General features: G+C 40.8%; 1 protein-coding gene across 2 annotated transcripts; it reads right to left on the bottom strand.

Annotated features, from left to right (window-relative positions):
• Window positions 1–2: 2 nt before the first annotated feature.
• LOC133857082 (nuclear pore complex protein NUP1) lies at window positions 3–21,584 on the bottom strand. Of its 2 annotated transcripts, none has more exons than XM_062292201.1 (7): window positions 21,223–21,584; window positions 19,005–19,048; window positions 18,581–18,741; window positions 18,176–18,329; window positions 4,883–5,194; window positions 4,697–4,783; window positions 3–1,265 (listed from the first exon to the last, which is right to left on the bottom strand). In XM_062292201.1, the coding sequence occupies exons 1-7, from the start codon at window positions 21,518–21,520 to the stop codon at window positions 306–308; spliced, it is 2,016 nt and encodes a 671-aa protein (XP_062148185.1). In that variant the 5' UTR covers window positions 21,521–21,584; the 3' UTR covers window positions 3–305. The 2 variants fall into 2 exon arrangements, with proteins under 2 accessions (XP_062148185.1, XP_062148184.1); XM_062292200.1 differs by having other exon boundaries at window positions 19,005–19,051; window positions 21,223–21,581.
• Window positions 21,585–21,916: the final 332 nt, after the last annotated feature.

The following is a 21,916-nucleotide window of genomic DNA, read 5'->3' as shown; positions in this document are numbered from 1 at the left end:
TATTTCATAATAAAATTGTTGTATCTAACAGAGCATATGATGCCATGTCATTATTTAAATTTCATACCGTTGATACAACAGCATTAAATCCCGACCATGACATGACTCATCTCCGTTAAAGTTATCCATTATAAACTCATTAATGCGTCACATGGGTAACAAGAACTAATGTATTAATGGATGAAACGTACCATTTTCTGCTTCGAACGCCTTTTTCTTCCGTTACCTAAGAAACAATCAATTACTAGAGTAAAATCAATAGACAGGGTAAAAAACAAAAAATCCTAAAATGTCGTCGTTTTAGTTTAAAAGCAGACAGCGTCTTTTTCAAACGAACTGAAAGATAACCTCGTATTCTCATCTGATCCAAAGCTGAACTTAATACCCAAAGCATCTTCGTGAATGTTAGCACTGCTTGTAGAAGGGAAGGAAAAAACAAGGGCAGGAGTAGACCTTTTTGAGCCAAAATTATACGAAGGAGCTGTAGGTTCCTCTTTTGGCTGCTGCGGACCACCGGCTGAGAATGATGGCGTGATGGTTGGTGTTGGCGGCTCCGATCCAGAGGAAGAAACCGGGAATGTAAACCCAGAACTAGTATCTGAAGTAAACGGCCACCTTGAGTAGGGCTTGCTGATAGATATGGAAGGCAAAACTGGTTTAGTAACTGAAGAAGCCAAAATTCCTTTATTTATCGCATCAGTAGAAGCTTCAGAAGTGCTCTCCTGAGGCGGAACCTTAAAACGAGAGTTCCGCCTTTCTTCAATCCTTTGCGCATAATTCTTCCGTTCAATTTGATCTCTATTCTTAGAAGAATCAAAATCTCCTAAATTTGGTAAGCTATTATGCTCATTTGACATGACATAGGTGACACCAGAAGATTCAGGTTTCTTCCATGTGGCGGCTCGCTCCAACTCAGCAGACTTATCCTTAGGAGTGGGATGACTTCTATCAAGATGTTCCAAAATCTTCCTAGCCATCTGATTAGTATGTGGATGTACCATAGGAGCACCCACCTCAGAGCTGTGTGGCTTGCTGTTTAATGACTTGGAGTTTGGGGTGCCACTTGTTCCTCCGAGTACCATATTTTTCTTGACAGCAGGCAAGAAGCCTTCAGAAGAATTAGAATTTTCCACCTGTGAAGGACCGTCTAAAGAAGAACGAAAATATGCAGATCCTCTTGAAGAAGAATTTGCAAGAGGTTTATGCCTTATCTTCCGTATAGGTCCCACTGATCCATAGTCACTATCCGCATCACTCCTTTTTACCTACGCATTTAAACAGCAAGTAAATCGATCAATCCAACGTATATATATGTTGACAGCAATTCAATTTTGCCAATACAAAATATTCAAGTTCCAAGATGTTATATAAAGCGAAGGGTAGATAGGCCTATTAAAATAACAATGGAAACATAACTGTAAACCTTACATGTATTCAAAATGTATAACAAGTTGATAAGTCTTTGCAGCACACAAACATAAAATCTTTCATATCCGCTTGTTAATAAAGTGACATATGGACTCAATCATTCATACAGCATAGGAAATTTCAAGAATTATGAAATTATGAGAAAAAAAAAAGGGTCACGAACAGAGAAATATATCAATGGTAAAGCAGCCAAAACTTCAGCTACCTTGCCAGTCCATCTTGTACTTAAATACAGCGCTAAGACCATCCAAAATTCATTAAGAGGGAATGATACCCTGATTTGTTGCTTTAAAGACCAGAAAAGAGATGTGACCTGGCTTCTTTGGTGCTGATCTACTACTAGCATAGTCAATAAAATTTGTAGGATTGCACGTAAAAGAGGCTATACAAGCTCTCACAGCTAAAACTGAAGTTCAACAGCTGGATTTTATTTTTTTTTCTTATATATAAGTAATCGAGATATCATTAAAAGCGAAAAGCGCAACTCAAGTACATAGGAAGTATACAAGAGAAACACCTATCTAGAAGGAGAAAAAAGAATAAGAAAATCATGAAAACTAAGCATATAAAGACAGACAAATGCAGTTTTCCAAAGATAAAAAAGTACTAAAAGAAAAAAGGACTTCCACCACCGTCCTTTTGCGATCCTCAAAACTTCTATTATTTATTTCTCCAAAGACACTACAAAAGGTAAGAAGGCTCCATCTTCCACACAACAGCACTCTAAGTGCTACCAAGAGTCCCCCCAAACAAGCAAACAAGCAACAGCTGAACTAAGTTAATTAAGTTCAAAAATGGCGCCATGATCCCTTTCTCCGGAACAATCAAGGGCACTACCAATAACAATTAAGGAGCCATGGACTAAACGGGGCTTAGTGGGCAGCAAGCTGGACCTTCTAAGAGCATTCGCATTGGACCAGCCAAATTTTAGCTAAAAAAGCCCCATTTTTCTATTTAAGCTACCTACTTTTCAAAAACACCATACATCCCACTTTCTAAATCTTTCTCCACTCTATTAAAATATTCTTTAAATAATCTTCCATACTTTGTACTTTTGGACAGCGGCATTTGTGTCTCCTATGTCGATTAGTTATGACGATTTTCTTGTTCATGTTTCTCTTTCTAGTTAAGTGTTTCATTTTGTATACTTCTGGTGTACTTAAGAGCACCTTACACTTTTAATAAGATTGGATTATCACTTACAGAAGGAAAAAAAAAAAAAAAAAAAAAAAAAAAAAAAAAAAAAAAAAAAAAAAAATATTATATTATTCTTTTTTTTAACAAATTTCTCTCTCCTCCTGATCTATCTCTCTCGATCGAACCACACAAACCCAGGCGGATTTGGAGGAGGGCTCCTTGTGGTACGGAGACGATCATAGCCACCTCCTCCCACTACAACATCTTGAAAGTCTTGCATAATCTGAGTCCAACCCACGAATAAATCGAGGTGACAGCATCAACCAAAAGATCCACTAAACCAACCACCCAAATGTGAAAAAATAGTTTCTTTTTTTTTTATGAATAATAATAATTTTTATTGAAGAAAAATGAAATTCCTCATACACGAAGAGTATACAAGAAAACAATAGCACCAAAGAACTAGCTGCTATACAACAGAAACAAGATCACCAAGAACTAGCTGTTGTTACAATCTAGAAAACAAATCAAATCTACCAAATTCCATGAAGAGAAGTTAGGAACATAAGCAAGGGTCCAATCCAGAAGATATCTTAGGAAGAAGAATTTAAGAAGTAGCACATTGGACTCACTATCCTCAAAGAGCCGACGGTTCCTTTCTCTCCAAATGCTCCACATTAAGAGAGCAAGAATAACTTTCCACATAACTTCTCTAGGATGTCCATACCCAAAGAATTTCCAACAATTGAGAAGTTGAGGCACGTTACCAAGTGTGACCCAAGAGATCCCAAAGTTGTTAAGCAGAAAGTGCCAGATATCCACAGAAAGCTCACAATGGAGGAGAAAATGATTAATAGTTTTCTCATCCTTCTTATAAAGGCAACAACGATTAATCGGCAGAAACCCCCGCCTTCTAAGATTGTCCACCGTGAGGATTCTACCCAAAGCTGTGGCCCGTGAAAAAATAGTTTCTTTTCCTAACATACATCATAAACTCACTGCATCAAACTCAATAGTCAAAAAGTAACCAACTTCACATATCATATCATGATCAACACCGAAATTCATATATCAAAATAAAACCCACATCAGATCCATAGTAGTGGAGCCCAAAATAAGCACAACGGTCAGTCAAATATCACAGATCAAACACAAAAACAGAGAAAAATGGGGATGAATCTGCATAGGTAAAGAGAGAGAGATTGGACTATATGAGACTCTCAGATGATGAGAGACTCACTTTCTTGTCGCCCTCCGCTCATGTTTGGAGAAGCTCTGGTGCTCGTTGTCATCTGCTCATGTTGCAGAAGAGAGAGAGAGAGAGAGAGAGAGGAAAAAAATGAATAAAAAATCTTTTAGAGATGCTACAGTTGCTCTACACAATAGGAGAGCAACTGTAGCAAACCCAAATTTTACTGTAGTAGTAAAGAGTCTGATGTTGGCGTGATTTTATGATTTCTAACCAAATTTTGGCTGAAAAGAGGATTTGTCTATTCCAATGCTAATGCTCTAAATGGGCTGAGACAAATCCAAAAACTTGACCATGAGGCAGGACTAAATATTGACCTGATCAATATCATGGCTTAGATTTTTCCAGCACCAAAGTGGGCTTGTATGGCTCCCACAAATTCAAGAAATAATTTGTACCGTATTCTAGCGACATCATTGAGTTGATCTGGTTACCAACACACCCCAGACATGAAAAACCATTAGGCATTTAGCAACAACAAAATAAGATGCTATTACAAAATCCTGATGCCTACTCAACAGAGGAACCCCAAAAAAAAATTTGCAGTCAGTTTTCGAGTACATCATATTAGAACAAAATATGTTCATAAAGCACGACTCCTCTCTATCACATGAACTGTGAACAGATGTACCAGTTGTTTGGAAGACAAAAGAAGTCTAAGCGCTTAATTAATAGTAGGATTTCATATGTTCATTACTTCGTAAAACATTCATGAATCAACAAGAGTACCAGTTCATTACTCTTGACAGAGAATCAACACGAAAATATCTACAAAATCCAAACCAAACTTTATAAAATTTAAAAAGGACCATCCTTGCAGGAAAAAAGAATATTACAACATCCAGGCATGAATTACAAGGGATTGCTAACATGAAAAAATACCTGTCCGTATATAGGAGTTTGTGATTGCTGCAAAGGAGTAGATGAAATGTTCAAGCCCCTACTTCCAGCACCTCGTAATTGAGTGATCTGATGACATACAAATAGTGTAAAATGGGTAATGCCATGTGCAAAAAAGCACCTCGAAATGAATCACAGCATTAAATTACTTAATTCAATTTTACATACCCTGGTCTTGGACTTTGAAAAAATAGTTCTAGAATAAGGTGTTCGGGGAAAGTTATCAAGCCCGACTCTGCTTCTGTGGCTTTGAGGGGTCAAATAACCATGTTGATCCTGTGCCATGGCACCAGGCCAGCATGCGGATGGCTTAGGCGAAGGTGATGGAATAAATGATTTTGCAGCAGATTCATCACCCTGTAGTAATGCCATATCATCTTCTAATGTTATATGCTTAGAACTAAGGCCTATTTCAGATACTCTGTTTCCCATGTATGCTCTTGCAATTTCAACTGGTGAAGCACCAACTTCATCTCGCACCTGGAAAATTTAATAAGGTTTTATATAACCTAAACTTGTCAGAATATAGGAATGAACAATGTATATTAACACGCTATTTCTTTGGTTAGCGTCCAGTCTTTGCCACCTAGGTGTTTTTACTTTTGTAGACTTTCTAAATTTATTACCTGTTCCTCCCTTTTAAGGGCGCTCTTGTATACTTCCCATGTATTAGGATTGCGCCCCTTTGCGCTTTATTGATGAATTTGAAATTACTTATCAAAACAAAAAAAAAACAATGTATATTATATTCCAACGCACCCTATGAAACATAAGGATATTCTGAACTTCCCTTCAGATAGAATCATACAAACCTAGTAAAAATGTTATCTTTAAGGGCGCTCTTGTATACTTCCCACGTATTATGATTATGCCCCTCTACGCTTTATTGATGAATTTGAAATTACTTATCAAAACAAAAAAAAAAACAATGTATATTATATTCCAACGCACCCTATGAAACATAAGGATATTCTGAACTTCCCTTCAGATAGAATCATACAAACCTAGTAAAAATGTTATCTTAAAGGCCTTTAGGATAATTACAAGCATTTAGCGACTTCTGTTACATCCTAAAAGTTTTCAAATTTGCTAGATCTATTTGCTTTTTCTAACACGAGGAAATATAATCATTAAACCCAGAAAAAGACCAAGTAGTCATTAAATCAGAAAATTTAAGCAACACTAAAAGTTTGACTCTAAAGCAAAAACTTTGCCTTGAATTTAAATATACAGCAATATCTCAAATTTTTGTGTTGTTTTTTGTTGCTCTTATCTTAAGTGATGCCGGACATCATTCATGATAACTAAGAAGTAATATACATATGACTAGGATTCCTTTAAGAGCTAGAGAAAGAAGAAATAAGGAGAACATAGGAGACAGAAAATTTTCTAAAGCATAAAACCTCACTCAGGGTGAAAGATATGCCCTTTAAATGCAAAGCTTAACCCCTCTCTAAGTCATAGTCCACTTCAATTGCCAAACTGAACAACCACTTATACTACCTAATCAAACTGAAAGAAAGGAATATCAAGCTAATCAAGTATTCGTCTTTTTTTTCTTACGACTAATCAAGTATTCATCCAAATCTAGATGTTATGATATACCCCATCTTATAATCTTTAAAGACTCACCCTCAAGCATTAGATGAGGCATCTCCAAAATAGAAGCTACCTAAAGCCCTTAAAGAGGGCAAATCACTTGGCCCTAAGAGGATCTTACATGGTAATAGGTTTGAAGAAGCCATGACAAGATCTCCTTATATAATGCAGATGCGCCCACCACCAAAATTCACAAGGATTACTAAGAGACCAACCAAGAATGTCCAACACAAAATATTATAATTAGAAACATAAAAGTAAAGGGAACAATTTTTTCTTTTCCTTTCTTCTTTTTTTTTTTTTTTGGGGGGGGGGGGGGGGGGGGGGGGGGGTGTGGAGGCCAACAAAAGGAAACAATTTACTGCAATGGGAATACCAGAGTCAACAAAAGAAAAAGGCGATAGTCAAGCAACAAACTCGTTCCTTATAAGTAATATTAACAGAATAAGAGGTCTAATAACACCTAAGCGGATTCCATTGAGTTGACAATAAACAAATCCCATAATTTTGCATGCAACATTATAAATTAGAACCATTAAACTGACAGGTAGGGATTGCTGATTGACAATCAGGCTCCAAATTTCTACTTCTCTAATTTAAGAATTCAGCTAAATAAGTAGCTTGAAACACCATACAAAGCATTGGACCTACACATCTTCTCAAGAAGCTGCTTATACCACAGATCCTGAGGAAAGCTATCACATGGTGTTACTATGGTGCACTAGAATGTCAAACCTAATTTGACAGCAAACAAGTAGGCAATCAACCCCTAATTCCTCAGAGATCTAAACTTAATAATTGCAACACAAAAACTATCTATGATGCGTCTGTCTTGTGTGTGTGAGTGTTTGTATGTGTGAGAGAGTCCTTCCATATTGTTTCCTCTCACAAGCCTTTTTCTTCCTTATTTCTTTTCAACCTATATCTACAACTTGAAGACATTGGATCCTTTTATATCTCCTTGCAAGCCCTGATCTGCAAATTACTCCTGAAAAACATTAGATGAATTGATATACTTATCTTCTAATCACCTTTAATGTATAGTGTATCCCTAGATGAGCACAATTTTTCGAGCACCATTAGTTTGGTTAGGTCTCTATTCATCTTATCTCTATCTATGCACAGCTATTTTCTCCCAAATACTGATAATGATACGACATACTTGACAGCAAAACAATATATGCAAAGTAAAAAATATAATTTTTTTTTTTTTTTTTTTTTTTGATAAGTAAGAGAAATATCATTAAAAAGCGCAAAGCACAATCAAGTACACAAGAAGTATACAAGAAAGGCATCTAAGAGGAAGAAGAAAACAAAACAAGGAAATAATTAAAACTAATCACTAAAGGTGCGAGGAATGCAGCCGACCAAGAGTACAAATAATGAAAGAAAAAGGAAATGAGTTCCTCAATGATTCTTTCTTTGTCCTCGAACTGTCTATTATTGCGTTCCCTCCAAAAGCACCACAAAAGGTAACCAGGGACCATCTTCTACACAACCGCACTCCGAAAGCGACCACGCATCCACCAGCAAGCGAATAAATCTACCACCTGAAGAGGCATAACTCAAGACAGACTGAAACAACTAAAGATGGCGTTCCATAGAGCGCGTGCAACCTCGCAATGGAGAAGAAGGTGATCCACAAACTACCTATTCATTATGCACATGCAACATCTATCAATCACAATAACACGCTTCTTTCTGAGATTGTCCAAGGTGAGGATCTTCCCTTGCGCTGCCGTCCAAGCGAAGAAAGCCACTTTCAAGGGAACCTTGGTCCGCCATATACTTTTTCAAGAAAAACGAATAGCCTCTTTGCAAGCAAGAACCTTATAGAAAGATCTAACATCAAATTTCCCTTTGTGAGAAGGAGACCACCAGAGCTGGTCTTCCCCATCACAATCCACTCTGGTTGAGTACAGCAAAGAGAAAAAGGAGGCCAAAACATCCACCTCCCAGTCGTGGGCCGCTCGAAAGAAGCTAACATCCCATTGATAGGACCCGCCCACCACAACCAAATAGTCTGCAACATGTGCATCCTTGTCACGTGCTATGTCATACAAAACTGGGAAAGCTTCCTTAAGAGGCATCTCACCACACCACATCGTCCCAAAAATGGATCCTAGATCCATTTTCCAAAATAAGTCTGGTATGGCTACAAAGCAAACTCCACCCCTTCCTAATATTCTTCCAAAGCCCCACTCCGTGTGACCTAGGGGGGTCTAAAAAACACCAACCAGCCCAAGTAGAACCGTACTTTGCATCCACAACAGATTTCCACCAAGCCTCTCTCTCATGGGCATAACGCCACAGCCACTTCCCTAATAGAGCCTTATTGAAGATCCTCAAATTCCGGATGCCCAAACCACCGTCTGAAATAGGAGAACAAACCTTGGACCAATTAACCAGATGATATTTAAATTCTTCACCTATGCCTCCCCACAAGAAATCTCAATGCAGCTTCTCTATACGACTAGCAACACTGGAGGGAATAGAGAAAGAAAGTACGTAGGAAGATTAGAGAGAGAAGGGTAACTCTGCCACCCTTCGACAGATACAACCGCTTCCAGCTAGCCAGTCGCCTCTCAATCTTACCAACTACCTCATCCCAGCTGAACTTAGCCTTAAAAGGGGCCCCCAACAGAAGTCCAAGGTACTTTAAAGGAAGAGATGAGACTCCACAGCCCAAGATGCCAGCCAAATCATCCATATTATCCACATAACCCACAGGAACCAAAACTTAAATTAATCTTCAAACCTGAAAAAGCTTCAAAGGACAGTAATAACATACGAAGATAAAGAAGATGATCAGGATTAGCCCCGCAAAAAACTAAAGTATCGTCTGCGGATAACAGATGAGAAATGTTAATCACTCCATTGCTGCCGGAGCCCATAGAGAAGTCAGAGAGGAAGCCCCTTTGAACAGTAATAGAGAACAACTTACTAAGGGCCTCCATCACGATGACAAACAAGAGAAGCGACAGAGGATCACCATGTCTAAGACCACGAGAGCTGCTAAAGAAACCATAAGGGATGCCATTCACCAAAACAAAGAATCACACCAAAGAGATACAATGCGCTATCCAAGAACACCATCTCTCCCTGAAGCACATCTTCTCAACATATACAATAAGAAATCCCAGTTGACATGATCATAAGCCTTCTCAATATCCAGTTTACAAAGTAACCCTGGTTCACCTGATTTGATGCGACTATCCAAACACTCATTAGCTATAAGAACAGAATCAAGAATTTGCCTTCCTATCACAAAAGCATTTTGAGGATTCGAGATAATCTTCTCCACAACCCTTCTAGGTCTATTAGTAAGAACTTTTGCAATGATCTTGTAAACGCCACTTACAAGACTAATAGGCCGAAAATCTTTAACATCCACAGCCCCAAGCTTCTTCGAAATTAAGGCTATAAAAGTGGCATTAATGCTTTTGACAAACTTGCTATGAGTGTGAAAGTCCTGGAATACCCCCATGAGATCTATCTTGATCGCATCCCAACAGTCTTGGAAGAACGCAAAAGTCAACCCATCAGGGCCTGGAGCCTTATCACAATTCAACCCTTTAACCACCTCTAAGACCTCCCTTTCCTCAAAAGGAAGTTCTAAGGAAGAGGCTTCACCCGCATCCAAAAATATAAAATATATCACTCAAGCATCAAACATATATATATATATATATATATATATATATATATATATATATATATATATATATATATATATATATATATATATATATATATATATATATATATATTAATGCATTTCAATAAGAGTACAAAAAGGCGCAACCTTAGTACACAAATTTTTTTTTTTATAAGTAATGCATATTATTAATAAGCGCAAAGGGGCACAACTCTATTACACGAGTTCAAGATGTTCTTGAACTCTTCCATCGGCCTCTCACGATTTTCAAAAAACCTTGCATTCCGCTCTCTCCAAGTATTCCACATTAAGCACAAAAGGGGCATCCTTCAAGCGGCTAAAACTGAACGACTACCCGACAGCCATCGCCTACAACGTAACAACTAAATCACCCTTCTAGGCATAACCCATTCTACACCGAAATGGCAAATAAAAAATAAAATAAAATAAAAACTCCTTAATTCTCTAGCCACTGCACAATAGAGAAAAAGACGATCAATGAATGGTCTGCTTCTTTTACACATACAACACCATTCCGCCACAATTACTTTTCTCTCCCTCAAATAATCCAAAGTCAGAACCTTTCCAAAAGCAGGTGTCCAAACAAAGAAACTCTCAAAGGGACATTAACTCTCTTCCATGGAAATGATGCACCCCTCAAAGCAACAAACTCGTGATAAAACGTCCTTAACTCAAACTTCTTCCTCTTTGAAGGAATCCATCAAATGTGATCCTCACCACCTTGTCTCAAATTAAGGGAATACAACAAATCCAATAATGCAATCACCAATTCAACCTCCCAATCCAGTACAGATCTTATAAAAGATAAATTCCACGATATATTACCATTAGAGAACTGCATATTCTCTACAACCCACACCTCCTTACAACAAGCAATAGTAAACATCTCACGAAAGGTTTCCTTCAGTAGTTAATCTCCATACCATGAATCATGCCAGAACCTAATCTTAGTTCCATCTCCCACTTCATATCTGACAAATCTCAATAAAACTCCCCACCCTCTCTTGATATGTTTCCACACTCCAACTCTAAAGGGCCTCTCTACCTCCTTAGAGCACCAACCTCCACTTACACTATCATATTTTGCTTCCACCACCAATCTTCACAAAGACTGCCTCTTCATGGCGTAGCGCCATAACCACTTACCCAGCAAAGCTTGATTAAACTTAATCAAACTTCTTACCCCCCAAACCACCAGTTTGCTTCGGTTAACCAACTTTAGATCAATTTACAATGTGAAACTTAAACTCCTCATTCATGCCTCCCCATAAAAAATCACGTTGAAATCTCTCGAGCCTATTAGCCACCCCAATAGGAATAGAAAACAAAGACAAGTAATAAGTGGGCAAATTAGACAGTATTTTTTATCAGAGTCAACCTACCTCCCTTAGATAAATAGAGCCACTTCCAACAAGCCAATCACCTCTTCAATTTTTCTACAATGCCACTCCAAATGGAAGTGGACTTATAAGGAGCACCCAAAGGGATACCCAAGTATTTCAACAGTAACATAGCCACCCTACATCCCATAATACTAGCCAAACTATCTACATCCTCCACCTCATCATCTGGAATAATATCTTATCTTAAGTACACAGAATATATACAAGAGAAAACTCCTTTAATGAGAAAAAGAACAAAAGCCTGCAAAATCGGAATAATTAAATTGTGAGATATTATGCGCCCCTTGTCCATGTATAAAGTGAATTGACCAAGATATTCTTTAGATCTACCACCGAAATCTCAAGATTGTCAAAAAACCTTACATTCCGCTCTCTTCATATACACTACATTAAGCACCAAGGGGACATCATCCAAACGATTAAAACGGAACGACTTCCCACCTGACCTCTACAACAATCCAATAACTCTATCACCCTTCTAGGTATGATGCGTTCTACTCCGAAAATTCTAAAACTAAAATTTCAATAATTCTCTTGCTATTTCACAATAAAAAAGATGATTTATGGATTCCCCGCTCCTTTTACATAGGCTACACCAATCCACCACTATGACTACTCTCTTTCTCAAGTTAACCAAAGTCAGAATCTTCCCAAGAGTTATTGTCCATACAAAGAAACTCGCTCTCAATGGAATATTGACTCTCCAAATAGTCTTCCATGGAAATGATGAACTAGTCGGAGTGGCTACCCTCTGATAAAACTATCTTACCTCAATCACTAATTCTACTTCCCAATCCTACACAAGTTTGATAAAAGATAAATTCCACTTATCAAAAAAAAAAAAATGAATTCCACTGAAAATTACCGTTAGAAAACTGCACATGATCTGCCACCCATGCCTCCTTATAGCAAGCAATACTAAACAGCTCCAAAAATGGTTCCTTCAATGGCTGGTCCCCACACCATAAATCGTACCCAGAACCTTATCTTTGTACCATCTCTGATAAGAACCCAAAAATTGGGAACTCAAAAGGACTTGTTATTGATAATTTTCTTGATGATCAACTCGTGGATTAAGGTTACACTTATAGGCTAACTTATTTGGGTAAACAAGGAAAGGAAATAACATTACAAGGAAAGGAAATAAACTTATTGTCTTGCCATACTGAAAGTAGGTTGAAGGGGGAAAAAGCCGTTGGAGGCTGGACAGGATTGGCGCCAGCTGCTACTTCCCTTATTGGACAGCCGCCTGCCTTGGTGAAACCCTAATTGATAATCCGGAACCCTAATTGATAATCTGGAACCCTAATTGACAGTAGCCGTTACTTCCCAAATATAGTTCCTATCATTCCCGCCCTCTTAAAATCAACCTTGTCCTCAAGGTTGAAAATTAGGAAACCGCTCTTGGATGGAATGAGCCTCCTCCCACGTGGCATCTTCCAGGGGTAAACTGGTCCATTGGACTAGAATCTGAGTGATAGTACGACCACACTTGCGGACTTGGCGTCGGTCGAGGATGCGATAGGGCAATACCTGTAGTGTCCCCTGGTCATCGAAGGTGGGCAAGGCTTAAGCTGGAATGTTAGTGCGACCTATGACTTTCTTGAGACATGAAACATGGAACACGGGGTGGACAGCCAAGTCTGCGGGAAGTTCCAGGCGATAAGCCACCTTGCCAACACGGTTGAGGATGCGGAAAGGGCCATAAAACCGAGGGGCCAGCTTCATGGATCGGCGGGTGGCGATTGAGTTTTGGCGATATGGCTGGAGGCGAAGGAACACCATGTCACCTTCGGCATATTCTCGTTCTGTTCGGTGTTGATCCGCTTGTTGTTTCATGCGGTTTTGAGCTTCGGTGAGGTGCTGCTTGAGAGCTCGAAGGATGATGTCCCGGGATGTTAAGGCATCGTCCACTTGGGCCACCGTGGTGGTGCCGGCATCATAGCCCACCATGTTCGGAGGAGGTCACCCGAAAACAGCCTCAAATGGTGTCATCTTCGTCGCCGTGTGATAGGAGGTATTGTACCAATATTCTGCCCATGACAGCCACTGGTCCCACTGCTTGGGCTGCGTACTAACAAAGCATCGCAAGTAGGTTTCAAGGCAACGATTTACTACCTCCGTTTGCCCATCGGTTTGGGGGTGGTAACCGGAACTGAGTTTCAGCTTAGTACCCTGCAAGTGGAAGAGTTCCTGCCAGAATTTGCTAGTGAATATTCGGTCGCGGTCGGATACGATTGATTTTGGAAGTCCATGGAGTTTGATGATGTTATCCATGAAAGCTCGTGCCACGGATGTCGCCGTATAAGGGTGCTTAAGGGCCACAAAGTGGGCTGCCTTAGAGAGTCAATCAACGACCACCATGATCACGGTATAACCGTGGGAGTTGGGAAGAGCATCAATGAAATCCATGGATAGTTCCGACCAGATGTGATCCGGCACTGGCAGCGGCTGCAGCAGCCCGGCTGGGGACAAGGTCTCGTACTTGTGTCGTTGGCATACTTCACACTCCGCAATGTATGTGCGGATGTCTGGTCGCATATGGGGCCAGTAGAAAAGTTTGTTAACCCGCTGCACTGTTTTTAAGTAGCCGGAATGGCCCGCGGCAGGGCTAGCATGGAGCTCATCGAGGATAACAGTCCGCCAAGGAGACTCCAAGCTAATGACGAGACGGTGATCATACTGCAACAGTCCATCCTGCACCGAATAGTGTTTGGCCAGAAAGTGGTCGTGCTACAACTTACCAATCTTGGCTTGTATCCAAGGATCTTGCTTCAATTCTGTCTTCATACGGTCCAGCCAGTCCAAGTGTACGTATGAGATGGCTGATAGAGAGGTCGTTTCCTCCTGCTGTCGGGATAAGGCATCTGCGACCCGATTTTCGATCCCCCTTTTGTACGAGATGGTGTAGTCATACCCGAGGATCTTTGTGAGCCATTTTTGCTGTGCTGGGGTAGAGGCACGGGCATCCAAAAAGTGCTTGAGACTTTGGTGATCGGTCTTGAAAACGAAATGGCAGCCAAAGATAAGTACGCCATTTAGTGACCGCACGGATGATGGCCGTCATTTCCTTCTCGTAGGTGGAGAGCCCAAGATGGCGAGATGCCAATGCCTTGCTTGTGAAAGCAATGGGCCGGTTGGACTGCATCAGCACCGCACCAATGCCGTTACCACAGGCGTCACTTTCGATCACGAACGGCTTGGAGAAATCCGGTAGGGCAAGGACGGGAGTGGTGGTCATCGCCTCCTTGAGGGCGTTGAAAGCTTCTTCGGCTCCCGAGTTCCACACAAAATTGCCCTTTTTTAGTAAGGCGTTGAGAGGCCTGCAAATTTTTCCATAATCTCGGACGAACTTCCGGTAGTAGCTTGTGAGGCCGAGAAAACCTCACAATCCCGTGATAGTTTTTGGGATGGGCCAGTCAAGCATACTACTGATTTTTGCGGGATCGGCAGCAACTCCCTCTTTGGAGATAATATGGCTGAGGTACTCCACCTGTTCTACCCCAAACGAGCATTTGGATCGTTTGACGAAGAGTTGATGTTTCTGAAGTTGTAATAGCGTGGTCTCGAGATGATGAAGATGGGCCTCCAAAGTAGGGCTGTAAACTAGTATATCATCCAGAAAAACCAAAATGAATTTACGCAAGAAAGGGCAAAATACCTCGTTCATCAGATGTTGGAAGGTGGAGGGTGCATTGGTAAGACCGAAGGGCATGACCAAAAACTCGTAATGACCATCATGTGTTCGAAAGGCTGTTTTCGGGATATCCGTTTCGTGCACTCGAATCTGATGGTAACCGGACCGTAGGTCGAGTTTAGAAAAATAACATACACCATGCAATTCATCTAGGAGCTCATCGATCACCGGAATGGGAAACTTATCTTTGACGGTGATCTGGTTGAGTGCCCGGTAATCGACACACATTCGCCAAGTTCCGTCCTTCTTGCACACAAGTAAGACCGGAGAAGAGTAGGGGCTGTGGCTTGGTCGGATTAGCCTGATTTCGAGTAGTGCCTTGACTGTCCGTTCAATCTCATCTTTCTGAATTTGGGCATACCGGTAGGGACGTACGTTGGTAGGAGCACTATCCGGTAACAATGGGATTTGATGATCATGTGAACGCTGTGGAGGCAGCGCCGTGGGCTCAGCAAACAGGTGGCTGAATCGATCTAGGAGCTGGTGCAACTGGGGTAAGACTGGCTGGTTTGAGGCGGTGATCGACACAAGTTCGGTGTCCAAGACCCATCGCGGTTGGATCAGCAGGCTGCTTACCGGGCTCTCCTTTTTCCATACTTGCTCCATACAACGAATTCCTACCCCACGGACAGGCTGGCTCTTGTTGCCCATGATTTTGTACCGCTGGTTTGCCACTATGAACACCATGCTTAGTTCCGAAAAGTCCTAGAGAATGGGCCCCAAGGTGCGAAGCCATTGAGCGCCCAACACCATGTCGCAACCCCCGAGCGGCAAGATGTAGAAATCAGCCGAAAAAGACAACTGTTGTAATCACACCAGCACACCTGGACAACACCCAGTGCTTCTCAATCTACCTCCATCTGCAATCCGGACCTCCAGCACCGCATCAACATCAATTTGGCAGAGGAGGCGTCGCATCACCCGTGTGTGCAGGAAATTGTGTGTGCTTCCGGAGTCGACTAGTGCCGTGAGTGGTTGTCACTTGATGTACAGCGTGACCCGCATGGTTTGTGGGGTTGTTTCTCCCGCCAGGGCAGCAACTGATATCTCCAATACCTCAGCTGGTTCGGCATCCTCAAACACGTCGTCTGCATCCTCAGCCATCGTCTCATCACCCTCGATGAGAAATAAAGTTTTTTGTTTGCACCTGTGGCCAACTTCCCAACGTTCATCACAATTGTAGCACAGGTTCTTGCGTCGTCTTTCGGCGACTTCAGCAGGGGTCAGTCGCTTGACCGGGGGAATTTTCGGTGTTGCTGGAACCACAGAACTGGTGATGGGCTTGATGGAATTTTTGGGTTGTGGCTTGCGGGTCTGCCTTTCCTCTTGTAATCGGGCGAGGCCGATGGTCGAGGAGAGAGACGTGGGTCTAAACATTTTGACGTTCAGACGGATTTCTTCCTTTAGCGCACCAATGAAGCAGCTAATTAGGAACTGCTCGCTCAAACCCGAGACCTGAGTGGCTAGCTTCTCAAACTCGGTTTGGTATTCCCGGATACTGCCTACCTGCTGCAATTTCGCTAGAGCTTCCGCGGAGTCGTCATACTCCATTGGTCCGAATTGGGTTAAAAGGGCCCGGGAGAATTCTGGCCACGTTGCCAAGGGATTGGCCGCCATCACCCATCGGTACCACTGAAGGGCGTCTCCTTCCAAATGAAAGGAAGCAATCTGAATCTGTTGGGTAGCCTGGGTTTGGTGGTATTCAAAGAACTGCACTGCCCTGTAGAGCCATCCCGACGGATCACCGCCATCGAATCGAGGGAAGTCGAGGCGTAAGGCCCGAGTGTAGATGGAGTTGTCACCACGTCGCTGGTTGTGGTTATGCCCGGTACCGGAATCGTCTTCCGGTGCATGGTTGTGTGGAGGAGGTGGTGGAGCACCACCGTGGACACCCCCGTTAGTTCGGCCGTTGCTGGATTCGGCTTCCATTCGTTGCACGCTGGTGGACAGACTATCGTACTTCTGATGGAGTGCGGCCATGGCTTCCGTCATCTCCTTCATGTGCTGCTCTGATCGCTCCATGAAACGAGTGAGAAGATCTAGATCCATTCTCTGCTGTTTCTGCTTGCGTGTATGGACCATACACTGGATCATAATTGCTCTGATACCAAAATGATAAGAACCCAAAAATTGGGAACTCAAAAGGACTTGTTATTGATAATTTTCTTGATGATCAACTCGTGGATTAAGGTTACACTTATAGGCTAACTTATTTGGGTAAACAAGGAAAGGAAATAACATTACAAGGAAAGGAAATAAACTTATTGTCTTGCCATACTGAAAGTAGGTTGAAGGGGGGAAATAGCCGTTGGAGGCTGGACAGGATTGGCGCCAGCTGCTACTTCCCTTATTGGACAGCCGCCTGCCTTGGTGAAACCCTAATTGATAATCCGGAACCCTAATTGATAATCTGGAACCCTAATTGACAGTAGCCGTTACTTCCCAAATATAGTTCCTATCAATCTCCCACTTCATATCTAACAAACCTCCAAAAAAATCCCTACCCCCTCCTAATATGTTCCCACACACCAACTCCTAAAGGTCCCACTACCTCCTTAGAACACCAACCTCCACTCATGTATTGATATTGTGGGGATGCTTATCAAACAACCCTTATATATGCCATCAAACACCAAAGCATGCATCCTCCAATCATAGCAATGATGAAGCATTAGAAAGTTTGTGTTCGAGTAATTCTGAGATTAGTCTAACGATGTCACATTTTGTAGAATTGGAGCAACAAAGCTAAAGTTTCATTTCACAGCGGGAAGTATTTTTCTTTTTAATTCGGTTATCATTTATATATTTATATAGGTTCCTAAAAGTAGTTGAGATGAATTGTTTTATATTCCATTCATTAAGAATGTGATACCTAGGCATTGTGTTTTTCCATATGTAAAACTTAAAAACCTTGTATAAATAAAGAAAGTTATGCACTACTAGTCCAAAAACAGCCACCTTTGGATACGTTAGCATCCCTAACAAAGTTTGTTCTACAGGCATATATGACACCAATTCAAAAGCCAAGCTGACAGTGATGCCTTCCTCTAGACAGCTGACTGGAGAAGAGGGGTCAAACTTACCCATAGAGCTCTCTTTGAATCTTTTTCTTCAAGTGAAGTTCTTGGAGTTTCATGCGCTACTACAAGCCCTGCAGGGTCTCCTCCTGCAGTCATGTTTGGATTAAGATCAACAGCCCTAGAAGACAAAATCTCCTTCAAATGATTAACTTCTTCCCTGCATGGTAATGAGTGGAATTAAGAAAGGGCTACGTCAGCGTTAAATACTTTACAAACTCAGTGTTCCTAGAAAAGCTTAAACTTACAAACTTCATTCCACAAGACTAAAATTCTTCAATAGTAAGGAGACTTGATAAATCAATAAAACTAACAAAACATCATTCAGGGATCAGAAGCGGGGTTCTTCAAAGCAAGCAACCAGTTGCCACCCAAATTAATCAGAGAAGACTGCCAATAATTTTGACCCACCTTGAAAATCTTTTCCCTTTCAACAGCTTTTCGATTTCAAAAAGCCTGTAATCATCAGAAAGGTCAGCATTTTTGTCTTGTTTGTGCCCATCAAAGTCAGAACCACTATTCACCGCTGCTCCGCTAGAAGCTGCTACTACAGCTGATCTGTTTGATCCAAGCTGCAAAATATTAGGGCCAAAGTCAAGAATAATGCTGATGTGAATGGAAAGGTTAACTCAATCAAAGCCCTCCAAAATATAAGATATTTAATCCAAATTTATGAGTAATTGAAACTAAACTTTTAACATTTAAAATTTTTTTTATAATTTTTTATTTTTTTTAACAGTCAATTTAAAAAACCAAACATGCTACTGAATGAAATGAGGATCAAGGCCAGAGGCAAGGTTTCTAAATGTTTTAACAAAAAGGACAGAATCCTTACATCTAATGTGCATTTGCCATCATCAAACCCACCATCTCGTTCAACTTCTGCATGCAAGTTTTACATTGCAAAAATAACTCATTAATCAGTAAGATGAAATTATACGACCAAAGTTCAGCACAAATCAGTATGTGATTTTTTATAATTATATAAAAAGTGAAAATGAATAGCAATGAATAAAAAATGAGCTTAAAGGATATCATTGTAATGTATACATGTCAGAAGCATGGAGAGCACAAAAAGGCTTTTCACAACCTAGAGAAAATAGAACAATAGAAAAACGATAAATAAATTATCCCTAATATTCTAAAAGAATGGTTTGGTGATAAATGCCACCAATTTCACAGCATCAACTTCAGCACTGCGAGCGAAGTAAGCACACAAACAGTATGGGCTAAATAAACATTCCAAGTCAATTCATTCTATTCTGGAAATATTCCTTCTCTACTGCACGTCGCTCCACATCTTTTTAAGTATTTAATACAGCCTCCTTTGAGCCACTCAACCACACACACCTGTTAATAAACTACCACTGCACAGGAGATAGGACTAAACCATCTAAACAAAATGTACTTTCCTACCGCAGCAGTTTGGGGTGATGATGCCTTTTATATAATTTTTTTATTGTAGTAACTCCTATATTCCAATGTTCTTCAGATGTGCTCATCCTCATTATCTTTCTTACACTATGCAAAATTATCAAACTTCCTTGAACAAGTCAAAATGAAATTGCAACTCTGCCACATGTGCCAGTCCTCTTCTGTAGATTAACACACTCCAAATGGCATAACCCATCAATTTCAAAGTGTATCAAAGCCTATACTTCTTGAGAGACACAATATGTCAGGCATGAGTGCTATAATCCAGAAAAAGGGCTTGGCTATTTGTGCGTGGGATACCATATTGAACATACAGAAGTGTATATAATATAGAATAAATTATACGCTGTTTGATCTACAATCTTCACAGCATCAATAGCTCTTTCTACCAAAATAATGAGCACCATAATCACGTGAATATGTTAAAATCTTAGAAGATACATGAAGGATCAACACTTCTCACTGGCTATTTGAATCCTTTCCCAAAAGTCCACAGGCACCCAACAGGTGGCGGCTGCACTGGTGGGCGTGGCTCTAGGAGGCGTTGGTGCCAACAGGAGAGAGGGTGGTGTCTAGGGTGTGCTATGGCGTGGACGTTTGCCAAGAAGGTTTGAAGAGAAAAGCTGTAGAAGGAAAATGTTCACACCTTAATTAAACGTAAACCATTTTACAGAAACAAAAGGGCATTTTACGGTTGACCAAAAATGTTTTTTGGTTAACCAAATTTTCAAAGTGCAACCAAACACTCAAAAATACTGAAAACATTTTAAGTCGATAAAAACGGAGCCTAAGAGTGCACATTGATTTCTCAAATTTTCAAAAAAAGTCAGCAGCTAGATTAAACAAAGCTCCCTCCTCTTGGAAACACAGTGGTACCAAAAAAAAAAACTGCCAAAAGACAGTAGCTGGGGCTGAACAGATCAGATTATGAACTCATTTATAACTGGCACATGCCTACTCCGAGTTAATTCGACGCTATTCTATAAAACCAACTTCAAACTCCTTCATTAAGCACCAAAATTAGTATGAACGTGGTTTTTTTTTTTCTTAAAATAAGATAAGGAAGGTTAGCAAAAAAGTTATGCTTCTGTTTAATTCAACCAAGAATAAGCAACTAATAAGCGAAACCTAGAATCATCCACAAAATGGCACCACCCCCCCCCCCCCCCCCCCCCCAACACACACACACACTCTTTATTAAAGACTACTATGTCGGAGCCAAGTTCAAGTTACACCTGGTGTAACGCTTTGTTAATGTTACATCAGTCAATAAGTTGTAATCGAATTAATATTTCGACAATCCCACAATTAGATTACAAATTCTTTCTGTGCTAGCTAATGATGCACCCCTAAATTTCATGTCAATCCAATGCCATTCATTATCAAATCCATTAATTCATATATTTTATATGTTCTCTAAGATGTAAAAACTAAAATTTGAACATTTTAGAGAGGAAAGAGGAAATAGTTTTTAATCTTTCCTCATCTCGGTATAAGGCAAGCATATATATATATATAACACTCAAAAGTTTGAGATAATAACTTCTTCCAAACCCTAATCTCTCAAAATCAGATGCAGAAAGAGAATTCTAGAGTGACAGAGAGAGAGATCAACTAACGGAGGTCTTGATCAGTGGGCGAAGGAAGGGCATTAGGGGAAGCTGGTTTGGAAAATAACAAAGGGATAATCCGTGTGGCGCCGCTGGAAATTAGGCGGTAAGCCGGATCAACCAGCTTCGATAGCCAGCGGCGTCGGCCACCAGCTTCCGCTTCGGCTTGGCTCGGCGGCTGCGGCGGCCTAGCATACGGAATAGACGGCGGCTTCCGCGGCGGCTGCTTCCTGGCCTTCCCTCCGGCGCCCCTCTCATCCCCTGCACCGTTTAGCCCCGATGACGGCGTGTGCCCGTCCCCCCTCATCTCTCTCTCTCAGTCCCAAGCGCGCTTGATGGTTCGACAAGGACACCAGGGAGCGCACGACTTCAGTCCAGTAGTGGGGACCACACGCTGGAATCATCAATGGGGTAAGGCCGCGTGGCATCACCTATTTATATCAGGGCCTTTTTTTATTGGACGCTGTTTTGAAAACAGAAAAAGTAAGTAAGAGACGTGTAGCCGACTGCTTTCTAGGAAAAGACCGAGGAAAAACATCAAATTCAAATTCAAATTAAATCAAGTTTTTTGAAAAATGCTACAAGAGATGAAATTTTATAAACTAATGTGGAATTCGATGTGGCATTAAAAAATTTAAAAACTTAAAGAGGCGTGTTGGGGTAGACTGACGTGATATTTACTGTTCATGTCAGTGTTTTTATT

The sequence above is a fragment of the Alnus glutinosa genome, chromosome 14, assembly GCF_958979055.1.
Source record: "Alnus glutinosa chromosome 14, dhAlnGlut1.1, whole genome shotgun sequence".
Taxonomy (NCBI): domain Eukaryota; kingdom Viridiplantae; phylum Streptophyta; class Magnoliopsida; order Fagales; family Betulaceae; genus Alnus; species Alnus glutinosa.
The sequence above is the reverse complement of the archived record's forward strand: the minus strand, read 5'-3'. Positions and strand labels throughout refer to the sequence as shown.

Excerpts from the sequence above, each read along its gene's own strand:
- LOC133857082 (XM_062292200.1), bottom strand. The coding sequence starts at position 21,520 with ATGAGGGGGGACGGGCACACGCCGTCATCGGGGCTAAACGGTGCAGGG. Across the intron at positions 19,052-21,222 it reads GCCCACTGATCAAGACCTCC|AAGTTGAACGAGATGGTGGG; the intron begins GTTAGTTGATCT and ends ACTTGCATGCAG. Across the intron at positions 18,330-18,580 it reads AAAGGGAAAAGATTTTCAAG|GGAAGAAGTTAATCATTTGA; the intron begins GTGGGTCAAAAT and ends ATTACCATGCAG.